Genomic DNA, 27,834 nt, shown 5'->3' on the forward strand with positions numbered 1-27,834 from the left:
TGTCACTCACGTGCGTGTTTGTCAGCGAGGGCGATGAGCGTTGAGGAGATGTCTCTGCGTCGGTAGAAACAGACCACTTTAGCCTCCACGTTGCCATTGGCCGTCTGTAAACAATACGGGACAGAGAGAGAGAGAACTGAAAACAGAGGGTTGCCACGGTAACTGACCACAAGCCGTGCGCCTGCCACACCGTCATTGGTCACACACACAGAGTGTCGAGTTGGAGTTCAGGTCTGCTTACGATACCAGAACGAACAGAAACTCTGGTGAAGTCTGGTGAGCAACAGTAGAACTAGGCTAGGTTATATAATAACTATACTACAAGAAGTAATTTACATGCCAGTGTTGATTGATCAAAGTGGGGTGACAAATGATTTATGGTGTTAAACCTCGTCACCTTCTCAAACCATATTGGAGAAGATCCAAGGGCCCTCCCTTCTGACCTTCTCTTCCAATGCATTTTTTTTAGGAGTGGAAGAAAGAGGAAGCAAGGGAGACTATTTGGGAAAGAGCCACTGCTATGCCGGTCTGGGCAGACTGACAGTGGCGTGAGTGAGTACAGCAGTTTAGCTAGGCCTAGGGTCAGGTCTGTGTCCATCTATTGAAGGGACACTTCGGATTTTGGCAATGATTGGCACTTTATCTACATCCTCAGAGTCAGATGAACTCGTGGATACCATTTGTATGTCTCTGTGTCCAGTATGAAGGAAGTAAGAGGTAGTTTTGTGAGTCAATGCTAACTATTATTAGCACAATGACTGGAAGTCTATGGGTATCTGCTAGCAATTGCGCTAGCGCTAGTTTGCAACTTCCTTCAAATGGCACACAGAAACATAAAAATGGTATCCACGAGGTCATCTGACTCTTGGGAAGTAGATAAAAGGGCCAAAATCCCGAAGTGTCCCTTTAATCACAGCAGACAGACACTAGTCTCCAGTACCTTCAAACTGCCAAACATTGAGGACAGTTGGCACCTGTCTGTACTCGAGACTTCGCGCACACACACACACACACCACGATCTCACCTTGTTGAGTTCTTCTATCCGCCGGATCAGCAGTGGGTTACTGGATGAGTTTTCAAAATAAACATAATCTGTGGAGGAAGAGGGAAGAAAGGAGGGAGAGAGAACGTCAGTACAGTGTCTTAACAAAGTTACTCTGTATATCCAACTGACAGACAGTGGCAACTGGATTCTCACTGAGTGGTTTAGCCCCTCTGACCAATGGATGACTTCAATAGCTTGTTGTACAGTAAATCAAAACATGTGCCGACCCACAATTCAATATTTTTTGCCTTTTTCCATTTCCAGCTCACTCTACCTCAGTCTGTGCTCTTGACCCAGCTCCTTCTCTCCTATCCCCTCCCATTGCTCTCCTATCCCCTCCCCTCCCATTGCTCTCCTATTCCCTCCCCTCCCATTGCTCTCCTATTCCCTCCCCTCCCATTGCTCTCCTATCCCCTCCCCTCCCATTGCTCTCCTATCCCCTCCCCTCCCATTGCTCTCCTATTCCCTCCCCTCCCATTGCTCTCCTATTCCCTCCCCTCCCATTGCTCTCCTATCCCCTCCCCTCCCATTGCTCTCCTATCCCTCCCCCCCTCCCATTGCTCTCCTATCCCCTCCCCTCCCATTGCTCTCCTATCCCCTCCCCTCCCATTGCTCTCCTATCCCCTCCCCTCCCATTGCTCTCCTATCCCTCCCCCATTGCTCTCCTATCTCCTCCCATTGCTCTCCTATCCCCTCCCATTGCTCTCCTATCCCCTCCCATTGCTCTCCTATCCCCTCCCATTGCTCTCCTATCCCCTCCCATTGCTCTCCTATCCCCTCCCATTGCTCTCCTATCCCCTCCCATTGCTCTCCTATCCTCCCATTGCTCTCCTATTCCTCCCATTGCTCTCCTATCTCCTCCCATTGCCATTGCTCTCCTATTCCCTCCCCTCCCATTGCTCTCCTATTCCCTCCCCTCCCATTGCTCTCCTATTCCCTCCCCTCCCATTGCTCTCCTATTCCCTCCCCTCCCATTGCTCTCCTATCCCCTCCTCCCATTGCTCTCCTATCCCTCCCCTCCCATTGCTCTCCTCTCCCCTCCCCTCCCATTGCTCTCCTATTCCCTCCCCTCCCATTGCTCTCCTATTCCCTCCCCTCCCATTGCTCTCCTATTCCCTCCCCTCCCATTGCTCTCCTATTCCCTCCCCTCCCATTGCTCTCCTATTCCTTCCCCTCCCATTGCTCTCCTATTCCCCTCCTCCCCCATTGCTCTCCTCCCATCCCCTCCTCCCATTGCTCTCCTATCCCCTCCCATTGCTCTCCTATTCCCCTCCCCCATTGCTCTCCTATTCCTCTCCCCTCCTATTCCTCCTCCCATTGCTCTCCTATTCCCTCCTCCCATTGCTCTCCTATTCCCCCCTCCCATTGCTCTCCTATTCCTCTCCCCCCCATTGCTCTCCTATTCCCTCCCCCCTCCCATTGCTCTCCCCTCCTCCCATTGCCCTCCCTCCCATTGCTCTCCTCCCATTCCCTCCCATCCCTCCCATTGCTCTCCTATTCCCTCCCCCATTGCTCTCCTTGCTTCCCTCCCCTCCCATTGCTCTCCTATTCCCCCTCCCATTGCTCTCCTATTCCCTCCCCCCATTGCTCTCCTATTCCCTCCTCCCATTGCTCTCCTATTCCCTCCCCTCCCATTGCTCTCCTATCCCTCCCATTGCTCCCATTGCTCTCCTATTGCCCTATTCCCTCCCCTCCCATTGCTCTCCTATTCCCCCATTGCTTCTCCTCCCTCCCATTGCTCTCCTATTCCCTCCCCCATTGCTCTCCTATTCCTCCCCCCATTGCTCTCCTATTCCTCCTATCCTCCTCCCATTGCTCTCCTATTCCTCTCCCCTCCCATTGCTCTCCTATTCCCTCCCCCTCCCATTGCTCTCCTATTCCCCTCCTCCCATTGCTCTCCTATTCCCTCCCCTCCCATTGCTCTCCTATCCTCCTCCCATTGCTCTCCTATTCCCCCCTCCCATTGCTCTCCTATTCCCCTCCCATTGCTCTCCTATTCCTCCTCCCATTGCTCTCCTATTCCCTCCCCTCCCATTGCTCTCCTATCCCTCCTCCCTCCCCATTGCTCTCCTATTCCCCCCTCCTCCCATTGCTCTCCTATTCCCTCCCCTCCCATTGCTCTCCTATTCCCTCCCCTCCCATTGCTCTCCTATCCCCTCCCATTGCTCTCCTATCCCCTCCCATTGCTCTCCTATCCCCTCCCATTGCTCTCCTATCCTCCTCCCATTGCTCTCCTATTCCCTCCCCTCCCATTGCTCTCCTATTCCCTCCCCTCCCATTGCTCTCCTATTCCCTCCCCTCCCATTGCTCTCCTATTCCCTCCCCTCCCATTGCTCTCCTATTCCCTCCCCTCCCATTGCTCTCCTATTCCCTCCCCTCCCATTGCTCTCCTATCTCCCTCCCATTGCTCTCCTATTCCCTCCTCCCATTGCTCTCCTATTCCCTCCCCTCCCATTGCTCTCCTATTCCCTCCCCTCCCATTGCTCTCCTATTCCTCCCTCCCATTGCTCTCCTATTGCCTCCCTCCCATTGCTCTCCTATTCCCCTCCCCTCCCATTGCTCTCCTATCCCCCCTCCCATTGCTCTCCTATCCCCTCCCATTGCTCTCCTATTCCCTCCCCTCCCATTGCTCTCCTATTCCCTCCCTCCCATTGCTCTCCTATTCCCTCCTCCCATTGCTCTCCTATTCCTCCTCCCATTGCTCTCCTATCCCTCCCCTCCCATTGCTCTCCTATCCCTCCCCCATTGCTCTCCTATCCCCTCCCTCCCATTGCTCCCATTGCCCATTGCTCTCCTATCCCTCCCCTCCCATTGCTCTCCTATTCCCTCCTCCCATTGCTCTCCTATCCCCTCCCATTGCTCTCCCTATTCCCTCCCATTCCCTCTCCCATTGCTCTCCTATCCCCTCCCATTGCTCTCCTATTCCCTCCTCCCATTGCTCTCCTATCTCCCTCCCCTCCCATTGCTCTCCTATTCCCTCCCCTCCCATTGCTCTCCTCCCATTGCTCTCCTATTCCTCCCCTCCCATATTCCTCCTATCCTCCCATTGCTCTCCTATTCCCTCTCCCCTCCCATTGCTCTCCTATTCCCTTTGATAATCCCTCCCATTGCTCTCCTATCCCCCCCTCCATTGCTCCCTATCCCCTCCCATTGCTCTCCTATTCCCCTCCCATTGCTCTCCTATTCCCTCCCATTGCTCTCCTATCCCCTCCCATTGCTCTCCTATTCCCTCCTCCCATTGCTCTCCTATCCCCTCCCATTGCTCTCCTATCCCCCTCCCATTGCTCTCCTATCCTCCCTCCCATTGCTCTCCTATCCCCCCTCCCATTGCTCTCCTATCCTCCTCCCATTGCTCTCCTATTCCCCATTCCCCTCCCATTGCTCTCCTATTCCCTTCCCCTCCCATTGCTCTCCTATTCCCTCCCCTCCCATTGCTCTCCTATTCCTTCCCCTCCCATTGCTCTCCAATCCCATCCCATTGCTCTCCTATTCCCTCCCCTATCCCCTCCCATTGCTCTCCTATCCCCTCCTCCCATTGCTCTCCTATTCCCTCCCCCCATTGCTCTCCTATTCCCCTCCTCCCATTGCTCTCCTATTCCCTCCCCTCCCATTGCTCTCCTATTCCCTCCCCTCCCATTGCTCTCCTATTCCTTCCCCTCCCATTGCTCTCCTATCTCCTCCCATTGCTCTCCTATTCCCTCCCATTGCTCTCCAATCCCATCCCATTGCTCTCCTATTCCCTCCCCTCCCATTGCTCTCCTATTCCCTCCCCTCCCATTGCTCTCCTATTCCTTCCCCTCCCATTGCTCTCCTATTCCCTCCCCTCCCATTGCTCTCCTATTCCCTCCCCTCCCATTGCTCTCCTATTCCCTCCCCTCCCATTGCTCTCCTATTCCCTCCCCTCCCATTGCTCTCCTATCCCTTCCCCTCCCATTGCTCTCCTATCCCCTCCCATTCTATCCCCTCCCATTGCTCTCCTATCCCCTCCCATTGCTCTCCTATCCCCTCCCCTCCCATTGCTCTCCTATTCCCTCCCCTCCCATTGCTCTCCTATTCCCTCCCTCCCATTGCTCTCCTATTCCTTCCCCTCCCATTGCTCTCCCCATCCCCTCCATTGCTCTCTATTCCCTCCTCCCATTGCTCTCCTATTCCCTCCCATCCCATTGCTCTCCTATTCCCTCCTCCCATTGCTCTCCTATTCCCTCCCCTCCCATTGCTCTCCTATTCCCTCCCCTCCCATTGCTCTCCTATTCCCTCCCATCCCATTGCTCTCCTATTCCCTCCCCATCCCATTGCTCTCCTATTCCCTCCCCCCCATCCCATTGCTCTCCTATCCCCTCCCCCCTATGGCTCTCCTATCCCCTCCCCTCCCATCCCTCCCATGGCTCTCCTATCCCCTCCCCCATCCCATATTCCCTCCCCCCCATTGCTCTCCTATCCCCTCCTCCCATTGCTCTCCTCCTCCCATTCCTCCTCCCATTGCTCTCCTATTCCCTCCTCCCATTGCTCTCCTATTCCCTCCCATCCCCTCCCTCCCATTGCTCTCCTATCCTCCTATTTGCTCTCCTATCTCCTCCCATTGCTCTCCTATCTCCTCCCATTGCTCTCCTATCTCCTCCCATTGCTCTCCTATTCCCTCCCCTCCCATTGCTCTCCTATTCCCTCCCATTGCTCTCCAATCCCCTCCCATTGCTCTCCTATCCCCTCCCCTCCCATTGCTCTCCTATCCCCCCATCCTCCTCCCCCATTGCTCTCCTATCCCCCCATCCCTCCCCTCCCATTGCTCTCCTATTCCCTCCCCTTCCATTGCTCTCCTATTCCCTCCCCTCCCATTGCTCTCCTATTCCCTCCCCTTCCATTGCTCTCCTATTCCCTCCTTCCATTGCTCTCCTATTCCCTCCCTCCCATTGCTCTCCTATCCCCTCCTCCCATTGCTCTCCTATCCCCTCCCATCCCATGCTCTCCTATCCCCTCCTCCCATTGCTCTCCTATCCCCTCCCCCTCCCATTGCTCTCCTATCCCCTCCCATTGCTCTCCTATCCCTCCCATCTCTCCTATTCCCCCCATTGCTCTCCTATCCCCTCCCATTGCTCTATCCCTCCCCCATTGCTCTCCTATCTCCCCCATTGCTCTCCTATCTCCTCCCATTGCTCTCCTATCCCCTCCCATTGCTCTCCTATTCCCTTCCCCTCCCATTGCTCTCCTATTCCTCCCATTGCTCTCCTATCCCCTCCCATTGCTCTCCTCTTCCCTCCCTCCATTGCTCTCCTCCCATCCCCCCCATTGCTCTCCTCCCTCCCATCCCCTCCCTCTGCTCTCCTATCTCCCTCCCATCTCCCCTCCCATTGCTCTCCTATCCCCTCCCCTCCCATTGCTCTCCTATCCCCTCCCATTGCTCTCCTATCCCCTCCCATTGCTCTCCTATCCCCTCCCCTTCCATTGCTCTCCTATTCCCTCCCTCCCATTGCTCTCCTATCCCTCCCCTCCCCTCCCATTGCTCTCCTATCCCTCCCCTCCCATTGCTCTCCTATCCCCTCCCATTGCTCTCCTATCCCCTCCCATTGCTCTCCTATCCCCTCCCATTGCTCTCCTATCCCCTCCCATTGCTCTCCTATCCCCTCCCCTCCCATTGCTCTCCTATCCCCTCCCCCATCCCATTGCTCTCCTATCCCTCCCCTCCCATTGCTCTCCTATTCCCTCCCCCATTGCTCTCCTATTCCCTCCCCCATTGCTCTCCCCTCCCCTCCCATTGCTCTCCTATTCCCTCCCCTCCCATTGCTCTCCTATTCCCCCTCCCCCATTGCTCTCCTATTCCCTCCTCCCTCCCATTGCTCTCCTATTCCCTCCCCTTGCCCATTCCCTCCCCTCCCATTGCTCTCCTATTCCCTCCTCCATTGCTCTCCTATTCCTCCTCCCATTGCTCTCCTATTCCCTCCCCCCCATTGCTCCCCCTATTCCCTCCCCCCATTGCTCTCCTATTCCCTCCCCCCCATTGCTCTCCTATTCCCTCCCCCCCTATTGCTCTCCTATTCCCTCCTCCCCCATTGCTCTCCTATTGCCCCTCCCCTCCCATTGCTTGCTCTCCTATTCCCTCCCCTCCCATTGCTCTCCTATTCCCCCCCATTGCTCTCCCCCTCCTCCCATTGCTCTCCTATTCCCTCCCCTCCCATTGCTCTCCTATTCCCTCCCCCATTGCCTCCTATTGCTCTCCTATTCCTCCCCCATCCCTATTCCCCCTCCCATTGCTCTCCTATCCCCCCCCTCCCATTGCTCTCCTATCCCCTCCCCTCCCATTGCTCTCCTATTCCCTCCCCCCATCCCATTGCTCTCCTATTCCCTCCCCTATTCCTCCTCCCCCCATTGCTCTCCTATTCCCTCCCATTGCTCTCCTATTCCCTCCCCTCCCATTGCTCTCCTATTCCCTCCCCCCCCTCCCATTGCTCTCCTATTCCCTCCCCTCCCCTTGCTCTCCTATTCCCTCCCCTCCCATTGCTCTCCTATCCCCTCCTCCCATTGCTCTCCTATCCCTCCCCTCCCATTGCTCTCCTATTCCCCCTCCCCCATTGCTCTCCCTCCTCCCCATTGCTCTCCTATTCCCTCCCCCCATTGCTCTCCTATTCCCTCCCCTCCCATTGCTCTCCTATTCCCTCCCCTCCCATTGCTCTCCTATTCCCTCCCCCATTGCTCTCCCCCCCTCCCATTGCCCTCCCCCCCCATTGCTCTCCTATTCCCTCCCCTCCCATTGCTCTCCTATTCCCTCCCCTCCCATTGCTCTCCTCCCATTCCCCTCCCCATTGCTCTCCTATTCCCCCCCATTGCTCTATCCTCCTCCCCATTCCCTCCCCCCCCCATTGCTCTCCTATTCCCCCCCCCCATTGCTCTCCTATTCCCTCCCCTCCCATTGCTCTCCTATTCCCTCCCCTCCCATTGCTCTCCTATCCCCTCCCCTCCCATTGCTCTCCTATCCCCTCCCCCCTCCCATTGCTCTCCTATTCCCTCCCCCCATTGCTCTCTATTCCCTCCCCCCATTGCTCTCCTATCCCCCCCCCATTGCTCTCCTATTCCCTCCCCTCCCATTGCTCTCCTATTCCCTCCCCTCCCATTGCTCTCCTATTCCCTCCCCTCCCATTGCTCTCCTATTCCCCCCTCCCATTGCTCTCCTATTCCCTCCCCTCCCATTGCTCTCCTATTCCCATTGCCTCCTATTCCCTCCCATTGCTCTCCTATTCCCTCCCATTGCTCTCCTATTCCCTCCCCTTGCTCTCCTATTCCCTCCTCCCATTGCTCTCCTATCCCCTCCCCTCCCATTGCTCTCCTATCCCTCCCCCCTCCCATTGCTCTCTCCCTCCTCCCATTCCCCTATCCCCTCCCATTGCTCTCCTATTCCCCTCCCATTGCCTCCCATTGCTCTCCCTCCCATTGCTCCCTCCCCTCCCATTGCTCTCCTATTCCCTCCTCCCATTGCTCTCCTATCCCCTCCCATCCTCCTATCCCCTCCTCCCATTGCTCTCCTATTCCCTCCCCTCCCATTGCTCTCCTATTCCCTCCCCTCCCTTCCCTCCTCCCATTGCTCTCCTATTCCCTCCTCCCATTGCTCCTATTCCCCCTCCCATTGCTCTCCTATTCCCTCCCCTCCCCTCCATTGCTCTCCTATTGCTCTCCTATTCCCCTCCCATCCCATTGCTCTCCTATTCCCCTCCCCTCCCATTGCTCTCTATTCCTCCCCATTGCTCTCCTATCCTCCCATTGCTCTCCTATTCCCTCCTCCCATTGCCCCTCCCCTCCCTCCCATTGCTCTCCTATTCCCTCCCTCCCATTGCTCTCCTATTCCCTCCCCTCCCATTGCTCTCCTATTCCCTCCCCTTGCCCATTCCCTCCCCTCCCATTGCTCTCCTATTCCCTCCCCTCCCATTGCTCTCCTATTCCCTCCCCTCCCATTGCTCTCCTCTTCCCTCCCCTCTCCTATTGCTCTCCTATCCCCCATTGCCTCCCATTGCTCTCCTATCCCATCCCATTGCTCTCCTATTCCCTCCCTCCCATTGCTCTCCTATCCCCTCCCATTGCTCCCGTTGCTCTCCTATTCCCATCCCATCCCATTGCTCTCCTATCCCCTCCCCTCCCATTGCTCTCCTATGCTCTCCCTCCCCTCCCATTGCTCTCCTCTTCCTTCCCCTCCCATTGCTCTCCTATCCTTCCCCTCCCATTGCTCTCCTATCCCCTCCCATTGCTCTCCTCTTCCTTCCCTCCCATTGCTCTCCTATCCCCTCCCATTGCTCTCCTATCCCCCTCCCATTGCTCTCCTCTTCCCCCCCTCCCATTGCTCTCCTCCCCCTCCCCCTGCTCTCCTCCCCTATCCCCTCCCTCTGCTCTCCTCTCCTCCTCTCCCATCCCCCTGCTCTCCCCTCTTGCTCTGCTCTCCCATCCCCTCCATCCTTTGCTCTCCCACCCCTAGCCCCACTTTCCCATCCCCTCCATCCACTGTTCTTCCATTCCCCCTGCTCTCCCCTCCCATTGCTCTCCCCCTCCCCTCTCGCTCTCCCCTGCTCTTCTATCCCCTCCACCCTGCTCTCCTAACCCAATGCTCTCCCCTCTCCCCCTGCTCTCCCCTAACCCTTCTCCCCTGCTCTCCCATCCCTCCATCCCCTGCTCTCCCATCCCCCTCCAATCCCCCCCTGCTCTCCATCCCCCCTCTCATTTCCCCCTTCCCCCTGCTCTCCTATCCCCTCCACCCTGCTCTCCTACCACAATGCTCTCCCCTCCCCCACTCCTCTCTCCCTGATCTTGGCCCAGCTCCAGGCCCATAGCAGCCTCAGTACTCAGCCTGACATCCCTTTAGGCCCTGGGCTTGGTAGGGTGCCTAGTCTTAACCCTGCATGCGTCTTGGCTAACGTCAGATTATCACACCGCACACTTGGTAGGCTGCCTGGAGCTAAACCCTCCCTCGTCTCCTCCACTATTCTCCTACTTCCATTCACTCTCATTCTCCTCCACCCCCCCCCAACCTCCAGTCTACTCCCACCCCCTCAACCCTCCATAGTCTACCCTACTCCCTCACCCCTCCACACTACCTAGACTAAGCCCTCAAACGTCCCCCCCCTCCACGCTCCCTAGTCGACCCCTATCCAGGCCTCCCATTTTCATGCCTTGCAGCAAAAGTGGCTGTTGTGCCATGAACATAATAATTATAATTCCATTCTCCCGTCTGCCAATCACCCTGTTCCGAAGCACCTCTCACTCACATGGCTCTTTCAGATATCTCAATTCTTATTAGCCAATGCCCGTCACATGATCGGGTCCTTCTCACAGGCATCGCAGCTCCGATGTAGGCTACTAGTGAAGACAGATCGGGGAGGAAACGAAGCACATCCTTATCAAATTCGAAGACGGTAGAAGAACTGTCCACATTTGACTTTTCGTAAGAAAACAAGATGAGTAACAAACAACAAAAGCACTAGCCTGTCAATCTACTGTCCCCCATAGTACAAAAGTTGACCAATTCTATTAGTCAGCTTGTCATTCCGGGCGAGAAATAAATACACCAAAAAGACTGAGACAGTTGTGTGACGATAGATTCCAAATGAATAAACCCACTGTACATCAAAAACATTTTAAAAAACAATTACGCTGATGCAACAGATCAGAACATTTAGCTTAAAATGTTGATAAGCTATTAGGCTATTTCTTTACATTATAAGCGCAGCAACGCGCACAAGCCAGTAAGCAATGTCTATAAGCACGAATGTTCCAAAATGCAATTAGCGGGAATACACCGGTTCTCCAAATTGCGCCGCAAATGAGAGCGGTTGCATAAATGCGAGATGAAAATCTCCTTTAGAAATTTAGAAAGAGAGAAGATGTAGAAAGAGAGAAGATGTAGAAATGCAACAACTAGCACAGGGTTGTTAATATCACTAGGAGTGTGTCTTTGGCTGCTGGACAACAAAGGAAAATTGAGAACATGAGAGAAATACTGGTTTAAATGGCATATGAGGAAGTGTTTATAAAACAATCCTCTTAACATTCCTATGGTCAGAACATGGTAAAACACATATATTATATATAAATATATAAATAAATATATATATATAAATAAATATATATATAAATAAATATATATATAAATAAAAGTCCAGGTTTTGAACAATTGCATTTATGGTTAAATAGTTTAAAAAATAATAAGTGCCTCTGCTCAGATTGCAAGGTGGGTAATGTGGTGCGGAACAGGCCCTTCTCTGCTATCTGAAAACAGTGGCGCTAGTACTACAGAATCAAGCCTTAGATGTCCATGTTCATTATCCTGCATTCTAATTGTTAAACAAGACTGCTGTTTAGCCTGTGTGTGTGTGTGTGTGTGTATCTGTAAATACATTTTAAAAAGTCTCATTAAAGTTTGGCTACATTTTCAGGCACCTTCCTCCTGCCAGTGTCAGTGTAGACATGACAAACACTTACATACGCTTGTGTTTTTCGTAACAGAACAGCTAGTCTTTTTTTAGGTTTTCAAATCTATTTAAAATTGGCAATTTTTGGTTAATGGCCTTGCCAGCATAGGGCCTTGCCCCTGAAAATCACATAATTCCAGGCCTGCCCCATTCCCTCCAGTCCGAGTCTTCGTCTCGTCTGAGTAGGTCTCCACTCTCCCAGGAAGGGAGGAACACACACACACATACTTCAGGGTCCATGTAAACAAAGAGTGAGAGAAAGATGGGATGGGAAAGAGAGAAAGAGGGGCTCCTAGACAACCAACAACATACAAGCAGAAAACTGTTAACCAGCCAAAACACAGAACATGCTCCATGCAGACCAAACTGTCTGTCTGCCTACCCTCCTGCCATCTCAGCCTACATGTGCCCACAGCCAGCGTCTGCTACACCCACCCCTCCCCCACTGCCAGCCTCAGCCAATCACGGGCCCTCATTAACCGCTACGTCACAGTGCAGTCAAATATCCTCTGAGCCAATCATACTATGTTGCTGAGCTGAGACCCAAAGAGACAGTCAGCCCGCTCTGAGTGGAACCAAACCAGGCCAGAGTCAGACAGAAAGACAGACGTGTAGAGAGACAGACAAACAGAGACTGAATGAGAAAGAGCCAGACAGACAGACATCGACTGACAGATAAGCAGATATAAGTAAATAATTAAAAACAGACAAAGACATGGGCATAGGGACTAGCGGGAGAAACAGACGAGAGGTAGAGAACATCCTCCCACGCAAGTCCAGTCCACACTTACACAGCGGTATGTTCTTGTGGAGAGGAGCAGACACCACAGGCCATATCAGGGTCAGTCTCAGTGTGCAGGGATATGGTATGGGGGTTACTATGGCAATGGCAGTCAGGTAATTCAATCCCCCACTGAACCTATCACACTCTTCTTTTCCCACTTACTCTCCAACTCTCATATACACTCGGTCCCTCCATCTCACTAAAATAGGTCCTGCGTTTCCTCTTATGAACAACAGCCGAACATACTATGATAACCTGAGCTGTCCGTGACTGTTGGGAAATAGGTGGAGGCGGTGCCTTCTATCAGAGACACACGGTGTCATGTTCTCTCTCTAGAACCTGCAGCAATCCTGCTGACAATCTATGCTGTGTGTTTACCACCTGTGTGATGGAGTCTGTTCGGCTCCATGGAGACGCAGTGTGTAAGGGTGTACAGTTGTGCCCACCTCTGTGTGGCCGCAGGTCATTTGTTTGTCACCTAACCATCACACAATATGTTACTGATCTGCTGAGGAAATGTTTTACAGTTGTTTCTGCTGTTATATATCACATCTCTATCACAGTGACTGGCCATCGGGGGACTTGTCACTGAAGACAGTGATGCTCTTTGTCCTAACAGTGTTCTTCATAGAAACATCGATCCCACCATGGGCTGTCTCTGCATGACATGAAGCCTATTCTGATGAGCCAATCCCATTTGTCAGGAAGATGCCATGTGACCGTGCCATGGGTTGTTTTTTTTCACAGGAGAGCCAATCCAACTAAACACTTAGTAGAGCTTGTTCAAGCAACTAGTTGGATCCTCTCCTGGCCTTTGATCCCAGGGCCTGAGACTACACGGCAATTATGTGATAATTTAGTGTGAGCCAAGAAAATAATCTGAAGATGCCAGGTAGATAATGCTGATCAAGCAACTCTGGTTAACTCTCCTCTGATGTAAGGAGGAAGGGTAGACTGGATTTTGTTAAGGGTAATGTTCAGGGACACTCAATGCCAGGACAACTCATCTGTTTTGGATATTATGATGGTACAGGTAACTGTCAAAATAATGGAAACATTTAAGTAAATGAGGGATACAAAGTATATTGAAAGCAGGTGCTCCCACACAGGTATGGTTCCTAAGTTAATGAAGCAATTAACATCCAAACATGCTTTAGGATCATCTATAAATATGCTGGGGAGGCCATTATTTTGACTACCATGGCTATGCCCCCATAGGATGACAATGTCCCCATCGTCACTGAATGGTTTGATGAGCATGAAAACGATGGAAACCATTCGCAATGGCCGTCTCAGTCACCAGATCTCAACGCAATTTAACACTTACGGGAGATTCTGGAATGGCGTCTGAGACAGCGCTTTCCACCACCATCAACAAAAAATGACATTTCTCGTGAAGAAGTGTCGCATCCTTCCAATAGAATTCCAGACATTGGTAGAATCTACACCACGTGCATTGAAGCTGTTCTGGCTCCTTGTGGCCAAATGCCCTACTTATATATATGTTGGTGTTTTCTTTATTTTGGCAGTTACCGGTTGTTCACAATAATGAATGAATGAATCTCATCCAAGCCTTAGACTGGAGGAGGGGACAAGGCAGCCACAGAGGCATGGGTTTTATCCTGGATCCTTGCACAGAGCTTCAAAGCGTGTCATGGGTGCTCCTTCTGACAATGGTTCACTAACATGTGGGACTCTCTTCAGAACCCTAATTGTGACCAAAGCCATTTCTGAACATCAGTGTACTGCCATTGTAACAAGAGCTAAGGCAATGACTGGGGCGGTAGGTCCAAACAGGAGACCTATGGTGAATGTAGATGGTCAGAAGAGAACCGTCCACCACTTGGTGCCTGGTTCCTCCCTAGTTTCCAGCCTTCTAGGGAGTTATTCCTGGCCACCGTGCTTCTGCATTGCTTGCTCTTTTGGGTTCTAGACTGGGTAACTGCTGATGTAAAAAGAGTTTTATAAATGTTATTGACATGGAAATTCAAAACCATTTCCCTCCTTAAAATCTAGGCCTATTTTTACTATCTTGATACTGATTGATTGGCCATAAATCAGAGCTTCTTGATAAGCGGTCAAACAGTTCCATCATTCCTAAAATGAGTGTAAAGCAGTAGTGAATCTACTGTCAAAAGTTGCATTTCCAGCTATCAATTACAATGATCTGCTGGAAACGGGGAGGGGGGGGGTGTAGCTTGTCTCAGTGTGCACCGAGTGACTGTTTAACACAGAAGAGGAGTGGCTTCAATTCACCTGTTTCCACAACAACTCATGGGTCTCTTCTATACAGCAGCATGGGCCTGATTGCATGCAGACAGGCACAACTACACACACACAATCCTCACCATTTCAACACAGTGCCTGAACCAAACCGTAGGCTATTTTTTATGAAAGCCAGCTATCTTAACAGTGAGTTGTCTCACTTGTCTGAAAAACAACTTGTTCAGAACAGCCGACAGCCAGTTGACATGTATGAATAATAAGAGTGGGAAGACTAGGCTGTGTTGTTATATAGTATTGTCTCCTCCATGACTGGTCCCATTGACCCCATCTGTCACATTCACAATCTACAACTGGTGCTGCTGACACTGTTGTTGAGGTTATGGAATTTTGGATGATGGTTATTGGTCAGCAAAATGACCGTGGTCACCGTTAACAATTGTTTGAAAACATTTTTAAAAAACAGAACAAAAATATAAAAAACACAACATGTAAAGTGTTTGTCCAATGTTTTATGAGCTGAAATAAAAGATCCCAGAAATGTTACAGACGCACAAAGCTTATTTCTCTCAACATGTTGTGCACAAATGTGTTTGCATTCCTGTTAGTGAGCATTTCTCCAATGCCAAGATAATCCATCCACCTGACAGGTGTGGCATATCAAGAAGATGATTAAACAGCATGATCATTACACACGTGCACCTTGTGCTGGGGACAATAAAAGGTCACTAAAATGTGCAGTTGTGTCACAACACAATGCCACAGATGTCTCAAGTTGAGGGGAGTGTGCAATTGGCCTGCTGACTGCAGGAATGTCCACTAGAGCTGTTGCCAGAGAATGTAATGTTAATTTCTCTACTCTAAACCGCCTCCCAAATTCTCAAAAATTACAATGGAAGTATGTCCAACCGGCCTCACAACTGCAGACCACATGTAACCACGCCCAGGACCTCCACATCCAGTTTTCACCTGCGGGATCATCTGAGACCAGCCACCCGGACATCTGATGAAACTGAGGAGTATTTCTGTCTGTAATAAAGCACTTTTGTGGGGGAAAAAACTCCTGATTGGCTAGGCATGGATCCCATGTGGGTGGGCCTATGTCCTGCCAGGCTCCACCCATGACTGCGTCCCTGTCCAGTCAAGTGAAATTCATAGATTAGGCCCTAATGAATTGATTTAAATTGACTGATTTCCTTATATGAACTGTAACTCAGTAAAAGCAGACATATATAGTGGGGCAAAAACGTATTTAGTCAGCCACCAATTGTGCAAGTTCTCCCACTTAAAAAGATGAGGCCTGTAATTTTCATCATAGGTACACTACAGACTAAATGAAAATATATATATTTTTTTCAGAAAATCACATTGTAGGATTTTTAATGAATTTATTTGCAAATTATGGTGGAAAATAAGTATTTGGCCAATAACAAAAGTTTCTCAATACTTTGTTATATACCCTTTGTTGGCAATGACAGAGATCAAACATTTTCTAAGTCTTCAAGGTTTTTACACACTGTTGCTGGTATTTTGGCCCATTCCTCTATGCAGATCTCCTCTAGAGCAGTGATGTTTTGGGGCTGTTGCTGGGCAACACGGACTTTCAACTCCTTCCAAAGATTTTCTATTGTGTTGAGATCTGGAGACTGGCTAGGGCACTCCAGGACCTTGAAATGCTTCTTACGAAGCCACTCCTTCGTTGCCTGGGCGGTGTGTTTGGAATCATTGTCATGCTGAAAGACCCAGCCACATTTCATCTTCAATTCCCTTGCTGATGGAAGGAGGTTTTCACTCAAAATCTCACAATACATGGCCCCATTCTTTCCTTTACACGGATCAGTCGTCCTGGTCCCTTTGCAGAAAAACAGCCCCAAAGCATGATGTTTCCACCCCCATGCTTCACAGTAGGTATGGCGTTCTTTGGATGCAACTCAGCATTCTTTGTCCTCCAAACACGACGAGTTGAGTTTTTACCAAAAAGTTATATTTTGGTTTCATCTGACCATATGACCTTCTCCCAATCTTCTTCTGGATCATCTAAATGCTCTCTAGCAAACTTCAGATCGGCCTGGACATGTACTGGCTTAAGCAGGGGGACACGTCTGGCACTGCAGGATTTGAGTCCCTGGCGGCGTAGTGTTACTGATGGTAGGCTTTATTACTTTGGTCCCAGCTCTCTGCAGGTCATTCACTAGGTCCCCTCGTGTGGTTCTGGGATTTTTGCTCACAGTTCTTGTGATCATTTTTACCCCACGGGGTGAGATCTTGCGTGGAGCCCCAGATTGAGGGAGATTATCAGTAGTCTTGTATGTCTTCCATTTCCTAATAATTGCTCCCACATTTGATTTCTTCAAACCAAGCTGCTTACCTATTGCAGATTCAGTCTTCCCAGCCTGGTGCAGGTCTACAATTTTGTTTCTGGTGTCCTTTGACAGGTCTTTGGTCTTGGCCATAGTGGAGTTTGGAGTGTGACTGTTTGAGGTTCTGGACAGGTGTCTTTTATACTGATAACAAGTTCAAACAGGTGCCATTAACCTCTTCAGTCTACCCTCTACTTTTTCGAACATTCTGTTAAAAATCGCGCAACATTTCAGCGCCCTACTACTCATGCCAGGAATATAGTATATGCATATGATTAGTATGTGTGGATAGAAAACACTCAGACGTTTATAAAACTGGTTAAATCACGGCTGTGGCTTTAACAGAACGTGAGTTTCATTGAAAAGTGCAGGAAAATCTGATCACTGAAAGTGGAAAAATATATCCATCCGCCGCTTCAACCCATTGTTATGGGCAAAAGACATTAAATATGGCTGAGGTTGCAGTACCTACAGCTTCCACACGATGTCAACAGTCTTGTCATTTGCCTAGGATTTGTTTCTTGGTCAAACAAACAAGAGACAGCCCATTTCTTCCGGTCTCCGACCGGATATTTTGGTTGAGAAATACACGGACAGTATTTCAAGATGGAGCCCTATAGAAAACATTTTGTCTCGTGATTAATTTGATCGCTTATTAACGTTTACTAATACCTAAAGTTGCATTACAAAAGTATTTCGAAGTGTTTTGTGAAAGTTTATCGTCGACTTTTTGAATTTTAAAAAATGACGTTACGTTATGAAACGCTATTTTTTTTTCGTTTATCACACAGTCTACATAGAACGATATCTAGGCTATATATGGACCGATTTAAATCGGGAAAAAAAGACCCAATAGTGATTATGGGACATCTAGGAGTGCCAACAAAGAAGATGGTCAAAGGTAATGAATGTTTTATATTTTATTTGTGCGGTTTGTGTAGCGCCGAATATGCTAATTATTTTGTTTACGTCCCCTTCAGGTATTTCGGGGTGTTGCATGCTATCAGATAATAGCTTCTCATGCTTTCGCCGAAAAGCATTTAAAAAATCTGACTTGTTGCCTGGATTCACAACGAGTGTAGCTTTAATTCAATACCCTGCATGTGTATTTTAATGAACGTTTGAGTTTTAACTAATACTATTAGCATTTAGCGTAGCGCATTTGCATTTCCAGAGCTCTAGATGGGACGCCTGCGTGCCAGGTAGGAGCAAGCGGTTAATACAGGTAACGAGTGGAGGACAGAGGAGCCTCTTAAAGAAGTTACAGGTCTGTGAGAGCCAGAAATCTTGCTTGTTTGTAGGTGACCAAATACTTATTTTCCACCATAATTTGAAAATAAATTCATTTTAAAAAATCCTACAATTTGATTTTCTGGATTTTTTTTCTCATTTTGTCTGTCATAGTTGAAGTGTACCTATGATGAAAATTACAGGTCTCTCATCTTTTTAAGTGGGAGAACTTGCACAATTGGTGGCTGACTAAATACTTTTTCCCCCCAGTGTATGTATGTATGCATGTATATATACACACACAACAATTTCACTGAGTTACAGTTCATAAGAGATCAGTCAATTGAAATCAATTATTTAGGCCTTAATCTATTGATTTCACAACTGGGAATACAGATATGCATCTGATACCAAAAAAAAAAAGGGCCTTAGGATCTCATTGCGGTATTTTAGAGCATTTTAATTGCCATCGATAAAATGTAATTGTATTTATTGTCCGTAGCTTATGCCTGCCCGTACCATAACCCCACCCGTGGGGCACTCTGTTCATGACGTTGACATCAGAAAAACACTCACCCATGACCCCATACATGTGGTCTGCGGTTGTGATGCCAGTTGGACGTACTGCCAAATTCTCTAAAACGAAGTTGGAGGTGGCTTATGGTATAGAAATTCACATCAAATTATCTGGCAACAGCTCTGATGGACATTCCTGCAGTCAGCATGCCAATTGCACACTCCCTCAAAACTTGAGACATCTATTGTGTTGTGTGACAAAACTGCATATTTTAGAGTGGCCTTTTATTGTCCCCAACACAAGATGCACCTGTGTACTGACCATGCTGTTTAATCAGCTTCTTGATATGCCATACCTGTCAGGTGGATGGATTATCTTGGTAAAGGAGAAATGTAAACACATTTGTTGACAACATTTGAGAGAAATACGCTTTTTGTGCATATGGAACATTTCTGGGATCTTTTATTCCCATTTATGAAACCAACACTTTACACGCAGTTGTGGTCCAACAAAATTTTTACACTAGCTAACAAGCTTGGTTTAAAAACTGTGGATTGACTACTAGATACAGTCACCAATTTGTTGTCAGACTCCTGTTCAAATGTATTGCAGGAGAGTGAAACACCTGACCCCAGTCTTCTAACTATAATCAATCCCCCAACACTAAAATATCCAGGTGAGTAGGATAGCTAGACTCACGTAAATTAACTCAACCTGAACCTGAGTAGACTAAATTGTAATTTATTATAATTCTGATTGGCACCTTATTTAAGTTAGCTAACTTCAGAGACCAGCAGTAGTCATCCTGCCCTGCCTCATAACACTCGTACCAGAGATAGTATTAAATTAGTTTAATACTAATTCCTTTAATTCTGACTCACTCTATCCACAGCCAAATAACATGTTAGCAACCTAGCTAGCTAACGTTTGGTAGCTGACTGGCAAGCCAAACTTTACTTTTAAAAGCGAATCGCGGTTGAACTATTTTAGTGAAAACAAATGCTGTTAGGCCTACCAAAGACGATCATATTGGTTTGTGTAACAACAATAGCGATACGGGATGGAAACAACAATTAAAACCCGGGGTCGATCCCTCGCGCTACGAGACTCCCCTTCATCACCATCCTCCTCCTCACACAGTCACCATCGTCTTCATCACTCTGACTGAAACACAAGGCGCTTTAGGAAATAAAAGGAAGGGTAAAAACATGCTGCAAATCCTGCGACGAACCGGACGAGCGCAACATAAAGGATACAAAATTGTCCCAAAATGTGTTCCCCCTTACCTCCAACCCGGTACATGTTCGCTGCCATGACTGCCCCGGGTCCTGGCGTCTCCAGGTAGGGTTAGCTGTCGCTGTGTTACCACTGCCGCCGCTGTGTGTTGGAAAATGGTGGATTGATCAATACGAAGCAAACTAGCCAAGAGATCTTAAAGAGACAGTACACGTTATTTCTCAAAAACCTACTTCTCTGGGGCTACTGTATTTTAATTGAGTCGGATTTGGGTAACCCGCGTAAAATTTGGATACGGTTGGTAACAAAGCGGTTTCCCTTGGAGGTCGGTGCAGGAGCGAGGAGTGGGCAGACGCTAAATCGGCGGAATTGGGAAGGGGAGGAGGGCACTATTCAACGTCACTGCCCTCTCACTACCCGCCTCCCTCACACAACACAACAATGCTGTTGCTGGTGTGACCTTGCTGGTTACTTACCTCAGACTCACTACTAGATGGAAAATGTATAAAGTATTCAACTGTTTAGCTATTTGATTGAATTAAACTTTCATATGAGTAGACTACAATGGTTTTGTGTGGTCAATTCCTTTTAAATGTCTGTTAATCTCCCTTGGCCTCATTGCCCCATCATGTTCAAACGGAAGACAGAGGCGGAGATGGATAATGTTGTAGTCTTAGGCTACATTAACTATATATAACAACCTCTGTTTTCAATGTGTTTTTTATTACTATCAGACAAAGGAGAGTTTCAAATCACATTAATTCTCTTCATCATTCATTTGTTTTCTAAAGGATAAGAGTAAAACAGAATTAGGCAACACGTCCTGAACTGTCCTGAACTGCTAGGCCAACATTGACATCACACAACAGCTAATTCTGAACAGAATTGGGTAAAACGTCATTAGGAGATGTGCTGTTTAGGATAGTTTGATAAAATAGTTAGGTACCCACTACCCACACAGTAAGTAGTCTTTCTGGTTTGGACAGCTTCAATGATGCCTAATCTAGAGAGCTGTGTTGTGTGATATGTCTGGGTCCAAGCAAGGAGATTATTACTATGAAAACATGTCAGAGGCCAGGGAGATAGACAGGCAGGAGGGAAGGCAGACCGAGACAGACACAGAGATGGACAGAAACAGTAACAGACAGGCAAGCAGACAGACAGAGAGACAGAGGTAGGTAGACAGACAGGCAGGCAGACTGACAGACCAACACACCAGCAGAGAGGCAGAGAGAGCCAGACAGACAAAAAGACAGATGGACACAGAGAGACAGACCGACAGAGACACAGATAGATAGGGCATTTTATTGCAGAGATTGTCTCCTAGGTCTCTGGTTCTTCCTCTGATGGTGTACTGAATCTGTACTGTGTTTGGCGAGGTGGTTTTAAATATAAATGGAGGCTTGGAGGAAGTCTGTGGTTAACATCTGATCTATATCATATGGAAACCTCAATTACTAAGCCAAGTGTATAGGGTCCAAAATCTGCAGTCATGTGACCATGGTAAGCCAATCACAGGTCTCTATATATTTTTTTACCTCAAATGCACTCGCAGTGAAGTAGTTCTATGTAACAGGTATAGTATTGTCTACTTGCACATTCAATATTAAGTAACATTGTGTGTTAGTGTGTTAGTGTGTGCGCTTGTTTATGTGTGTGCTGTAGGGTGGCACTTATATACATTTACTGACATTGTTGTCCAGTTTATTGGATTTACAACCAGACAGCATCCTCTTGTGACTACACTATCCTAGCCTGCATTCATCAACAGGATCTAATCCAAGACAATCTGCTCTCAAATCAAATTGTATTTGTCACATTCTTCGTTAACAACAGGTGTAGATTAACAATGAAATGCTTGCAGGCCCTTCCCAACAATGCCGCGATAGAGAAATAATAGAAAATTAATAACAAGTAATAATAAATACACAATGAGTAATGCTATATACACGGTGTACCAGTACCGAGGTGATGTGCAGGGGTATGAGGTAATTGAAGTATACAGTATATGTACTTATAGGTAGGTTTAAAGTGACTAGGCAACAGGATAGATACTAAACAGTAGCCGCAGCGTATGTGATGAGTAAAAATGGTTAACTAACAGCTATTTGGTTAACTATTTAACTAACTATTTAGTAGTCTTATGGCTTGTTGGTTCCAGACTTGGTGCATTGGTACCTCTTGCCGTGCAGTGGCTGGAGTCTTTGACTATTTTAGGGCCTTCGTCTGACACTGCCTGGTATAGAGGTCCTGGATTTCAGGGAGCTCAGCCCCAGTGATGTACTGGGCTTTACACAGTTGCCATCCCAAGTGGTGATGCAGCCAGTCAAGATGCTCTCAATGGTGCAGCTGTAGAACTTTGAGGATCTGAGGGCCCATGCCAAAACTTTTCAGCCTCCTGAGAGGGAAGAGCCATTTTCATGCCCTCTTCACGACTCTGTTGGTTTGTGTGGACTGTAATAGATCCTTAGGGATGTGGACACAGAGGAACTTCAAACTCTCCACCCGCTCCAACACAGCCCTGTCGATGTGAATGGGGGCATGCTCGGCCCTCTGTTTCCTGTAGTCCACGATCAGCTCCTTTGTCTTCCTGACATTTAGGGAGAGGTTGTTGTCCTGGCCAGGTCACTGACCTCCTCCCTATAGGCTGTCTCATCATCGTCGGTGATCAGGCCTAACACCGTTGTGTCGTCAGCAAACTTAAGGATGGTTTTGGAGTCATGTGTTGTCACGCAGTCGTGGGTGTACAGGGAGGGGACTAAGCACATACCCCTGAGGGGACCCCGCAACGTGGCGGATGTGTTGTTGCCTCCACTTACCACCTGGGGGTGGCCCATCAGGAATTCCAGAATTCAGTTGCAGAGAGAGGTGTTCAGTCCCAGGGTCCCTAGCTTGGTGATGAGCTTGAAGGACACTATGGTGTTGAACAATGAGCTGTCGTCAATGAACAGCATTCTCACATACAGTATATCACAAAAGTGAGAACACCCCTCACATTTTTGTAAATATTTGAGTGTATCTTTTCATGTGACAACACTGAAGAAATGACACTTTGCTACAATGTAAAGTAGTGAGTGTACAGCTTGAATAACAGTGTAAATTTGTTGTCCCCTCAAAATAACTCAACACACAGCCATTAATGTCTAAACCGCTGGCAACAAAAGTGAGTACACCCCTAAGTGAAAATCTAATTTCTTCAGTGTTGTCACATGAAAAGATGTGAGGGGTGTACTCACTTTTGTGATATACTGTAGGTGTTCCTCTTGTCCAGTTGGGATAGGGCAGTGTGGAGTGCAATAGAGAATGCATCATCTGTGGATCTGTTGGGGCAGTATGTGAGTTGGTGTGGGTCCAGGGTGTCTGTGATGAGGGTGTTGATGTGAGCCATGACCAGCATTTCAAAGCCTTTAATGGCTACAGATGTGTTCTATTGGGCGATAGTCAATGCTATTGGGCGATAGTCAATGGAAAAGGCTGATTTTTATGGAATATCTACATAGATTTTGGAAAGAGGAGTGGGAGGCCCCGTTGCACAACTGAGCAAGAGGACAAGCGCATTAGAGTGTTTAGTTTGAGAAACAGACAACTCACAAGTTCTCAACCGGCAGCTTCATTAAATAGTACCCGCAAAACACCAGTCTCAACGTCAACAGTGAAGAGGCGACTCCGGGATGCTGGCCTTCTAGGTAGAGTTGCAAAGAAAAAGCCATATCTCAGAATGGCCAATAAAAATAAAAGATTAAGATGGGCAAAAGAACACAGACACTGGACAGAGGAACTCTGCCTAGAAGGCCGCATCCCCGAGTCGTCTCTTCACTGTTGATGTTGAGTTTGGTGTTTTGCGGGTACTATTTAATGAAGCTGCCAGTTGAGGACTGTTTAATTGCTGTGCTAGCTGTGCTAACATAATTGCAAAAGGGTTTTCTAATGATCAATTAGCCTTTTAAAATGATAAACTTGGATTAGCTAACGCAATGTGCCATTGGAACACAGGAGTGATGGATGCTGATAATAGGCCTTTGTACACCTATGTAGATATTCCATTAAAGAATCAGCCATTTCCAGCTACAGTAGTCATTTACAATGTCTACACTGTATTTCTGATCAATTTGCTGTTATTTTAATGGACCAAAAATGGCCTTTTCTTCCAAAAACAAGTACCCCAAACTTTTGAACGGTATTGTAGGTATTACAGAGTGGTTCAGAGAGAGGTTGAATATGTGAAGGAAGACACTTGCCAGCTGGTCAGTGCATGCTCTGGTAATCCGTCTGGCCCTTCTGCCTTGTGAATGTTAACCTGTTTAAAGTCTTACTCTCATCGACTATGGAGAGCTTGATCACACAGTCACCCTGAACAGCTGGTGCTCTCATGCATGGTTCAGTGTTGCTTGCCTCGAAGTGAGCATAGAAGGCATTAAGCTCATCTGGTAGGCTCATGTCACTGGGCAGTTTGCGGCTGGGTTTCCTTTTATAATCCGTGATAGTTTGCAAGCCCTGCCACATCCGACGAGCGTCCGAGCCGGCGTAGTAGGATTCGATCTTAGACCTGTTTTGACGCTTTGCCTGTTTGATGGCTTGTCTGAGGTCGTAGCGGGAATTCTAATAAGCGTCTGGATTAGTGTCCCGCTCTTTGAAAGCGGCAGCTCTAGCCTATAACTCAGTTTGGATGTTGCCTGTAATCCATTGCTTCTGGTTGGGATATGTTCAGTTTGTGGGGATGACTTTGTCAATGTACTGATGTGGTAAACGCCTCAATGCCACCGGATGAATCCCAGAACATATTCCAGTCTGTGCTTGTGAAACAGTCCTGTAGGCAATTTGAACAAGAAGAAAGTTTGTGTACATGTTTTGTGGGGAACTGGGAACTGTGAATATGAGTTCCTGCATCATGCTGTGTGTTTGCTTGGCTGCTCTCTGGCTGCTGTACAGATGCTGTCTTTGATTGCCTGGCTTCTCATCCAGATTTTTGTGATGTCAGAGCTCTGTACAATCCAGCTGTTTTCCCTAATGAACCACACTGAGTCAGGCAGTGACGTTTGATTGGCCAGAAAGATACTGCCCCCATTCCAGGTTGACTATATAACAGTCACTTTGTGCTCATCAACCAATGATTACATGCCACAAACGCTTCACAGTTTATATTTTTTCAGATCTGGCAGGTGTCTGTAAGATAGTCAGCCTGGAACTCAGCCTTGATGACCTCTCCCCTATCTCTCCTCTCCCCATAACCTTGTCTGTGACACGCTCATAGTCAGACAACTGCGAGAGACATAGGAGAAACAGAAGAAACATTCCAGTTGTCTGTGGATGAGGTTTTCTCTTTAACTTCCCGAGCCACAGCCTGTTCCCCGCGGAATCCCTACAACCAGATTATTGTTCCTCCACCATGCCTCACTCCATTCCTGTACTGGTGTGTGTGTGTGTGTGTGTGTGTGTGTGTGTGTGTGTGTGTGTGTGTGTGTGTGTGTGTGTGTGTGTGTGTGTGTGTGTGTGTGTGTGTGTGTGTGTGTGTGTGTGTGTGTGTGTGTGTGTGTGTGTGTGTGTGTGTGTGTGCTCTGACTCACGTAGAGGAAATGTATCATTAAATTACTCATGCCAAATCTGTGGAATATCTCAGTGGGCGACATATCTGTGGAATATCTCAGTGGGCGACGGATCTGTGGAATATCTCAGTGGGCGACAGATCTGTGGAATATCTCAGTGGGCGACAAATCTGTGGAATATCTCAGTGGGCGACAGATCTGTGGAATATCTCAGTGGGCGACAAATCTGTGGAATATCTCAGTGGGCGACAGATCTGTGGAATATCTCAGTGGGCGACAGATCTGTGGAATATCTCAGTGGGCGACAGATCTGTGGAATATCTCAGTGGGCGACAGGAAATGTAGCAATAATACAGCTCCATTTCCCAACATTATTTTGAGCATGATAAAAATCAATAGAAACCTCTTAGGGCCTCAATTTCCCCATCAGTTATTATTCTACAGATACAATCTTATACCAAGGACACATGATTACAGTCCATGGTGTGTGCTATTACTAAGTATACACAGCAGTTATTGAGTAAGCCACCTAAAGTACAGAAGAAGCTCAATGGTACTGCCATATTGTTGCAATGAAGTGCATTGTATGCTACTACATATATCAGACAGCAGTGGGCGCTATTGTCCCATTCTTCATTACTTCCATACGATATGATATACTGTACTTTATTTTTCCAGTTACATGGAAATTAATTCTGTGACGTCAGCATACAAATACACAAACACAACACACTATAATAGATGCAGTACAGAAAACTGGAAAGTTAGTAAACAAGTTACACTTACATTTACACATATTCAAAGTGTGTGCAGCCTCCTGACCGTATATTGGGCCTGAATCTCGGTGTTATGTCCCACTGTTCAGCAGCCCGATGGCTGATGGAATGAAGCTAGCCTTACTCCTATTCTTACTGAAGTGAGACCCTTAAGTGGGACCCTACAGTGGGACCCTTAAACTCCTACCGGAGGGCAGCAGCTCAAATCATTGGGCAAGATTACGTGTGGGGTCCTCTATGATGTGTTTGGCCTTGTCTCTTGCCCATTTATCATAGAGATCTTGAAGCCCCCTGCACTGCAGCCCGCAAAGCTTGGACCCCAAGTTCACAGTCCGACTGAGGGTACCCTTATTAGCCACCATACCAGGCCACTGACTTCCCACCATACCAGGCCACTGACTGCTCACCGTACCAGGCCACTGACTGCTCACCGTACCAGGCCACTGACTGCTCACCGTACCAGGCCACTGACTGCTCACCATACCAGGCCACTGACTGCTCACCGTACCAGGCCACTGCCTGCTCACCGTACCAGGCCACTGACTGCTCACCGTACCAGGCCACTGACTGCTCACTGTACCAGGCCACTGACTGCTCACCGTACCAGGCCACTGACTGCTCACCGTACCATGCCACTGACTGCCCACCATACCAGGCCACTGACTGTCCACTGTACCAGGCCACTGACTGTCCACTGTACCAGGCCACTGACTGCTCACCGTACCAGGCCACTGACTGCTCACTGTACCAGGCCACTGACTGTCCACTGTACCAGGCCACTGACTGCCCACCGTACCAGGCCACTGACTGCCCACCATACCAGGCCACTGACTGCTCACCGTACCAGGCCACTGACTGCCCACCGTACCAGGCCACTGACTGCCCACCATACCAGGCCACTGACTGCTCACCGTACCATGCCACTGACTGCCCACCATACCAGGCCACTGACTGTCCACTGTACCAGGCCACTGACTGCCCACCGTACCAGGCCACTGACTGCCCACCATACCAGGCCACTGACTGCTCACCGTACCAGGCCACTGACTGCCCACCGTACCAGGCCACTGACTGCCCACCATACCAGGCCACTGACTGCTCACCGTACCATGCCACTGACTGCCCACCATACCAGGCCACTGACTGTCCACTGTACCAGGCCACTGACTGTCCACTGTACCAGGCCACTGACTGCTCACCGTACCAGGCCACTGACTGCTCACCGTACCAGGCCACTGACTGCCCACCGTACCAGGCCACTGACTGCCCACCATACCAGGCCACTGACTGCTCACTGTACCAGGCCACTGACTGTCCACTGTACCAGGCCACTGACTGCCCACCGTACCAGGCCACTGACTGCCCACCATACCAGGCCACTGACTGCTCACCGTACCAGGCCACTGACTGCCCACCGTACCAGGCCACTGACTGCTCACCGTACCAGGCCACTGACTGCTCACCGTACCAGGCCACTGACTGCCCACCATACCAGGCCACTGACTGCTCACCGTACCAGGCCACTGACTGCTCACCGTACCAGGCCACTGACTGCTCACTGTACCAGGCCACTGACTGCTCACCGTACCAGGCCACTGACTGCCCACTGTACCAGGCCACTGACTGCTCACTGTACCAGGCCACTGACTGCTCACTGTACCAGGCCACTGACTGCCC

The 27,834-nt window shown here is 48.8% G+C and overlaps 1 protein-coding gene and 1 long non-coding RNA gene across 2 annotated transcripts in view; one reads left to right on the forward strand and one right to left on the reverse strand.

Annotated features, from left to right (window-relative positions):
- LOC118374565 (metastasis-associated protein MTA1-like) overlaps positions 1-20,225 on the reverse strand; it is a 97,014-nt gene extending 76,789 nt beyond the window's left edge. Inside the window, exons 1-4 of the mRNA XM_052496614.1 lie at positions 20,072-20,225; positions 19,889-19,979; positions 1,026-1,093; positions 11-104 (exon numbers count right to left, since the gene is read on the reverse strand). Of these exons, the coding sequence (XP_052352574.1) occupies positions 11-104; positions 1,026-1,093; positions 19,889-19,916 (190 nt within the window). The 5' untranslated portion in view covers positions 19,917-19,979; positions 20,072-20,225. The remainder of the gene's footprint in view (positions 1-10; positions 105-1,025; positions 1,094-19,888; positions 19,980-20,071) is intronic.
- The window catches only part of LOC127915876 (uncharacterized), a 36,038-nt gene continuing 8,400 nt past the window's right edge, over positions 197-27,834 (forward strand). Inside the window, exons 1-2 of the long non-coding RNA XR_008092707.1 lie at positions 197-276; positions 470-552. This is a non-coding gene — a long non-coding RNA (uncharacterized LOC127915876). The remainder of the gene's footprint in view (positions 277-469; positions 553-27,834) is intronic.

Source organism: Oncorhynchus keta, chromosome 35 (genome assembly GCF_023373465.1).
Source record: "Oncorhynchus keta strain PuntledgeMale-10-30-2019 chromosome 35, Oket_V2, whole genome shotgun sequence".
NCBI lineage: Eukaryota > Metazoa > Chordata > Actinopteri > Salmoniformes > Salmonidae > Oncorhynchus > Oncorhynchus keta.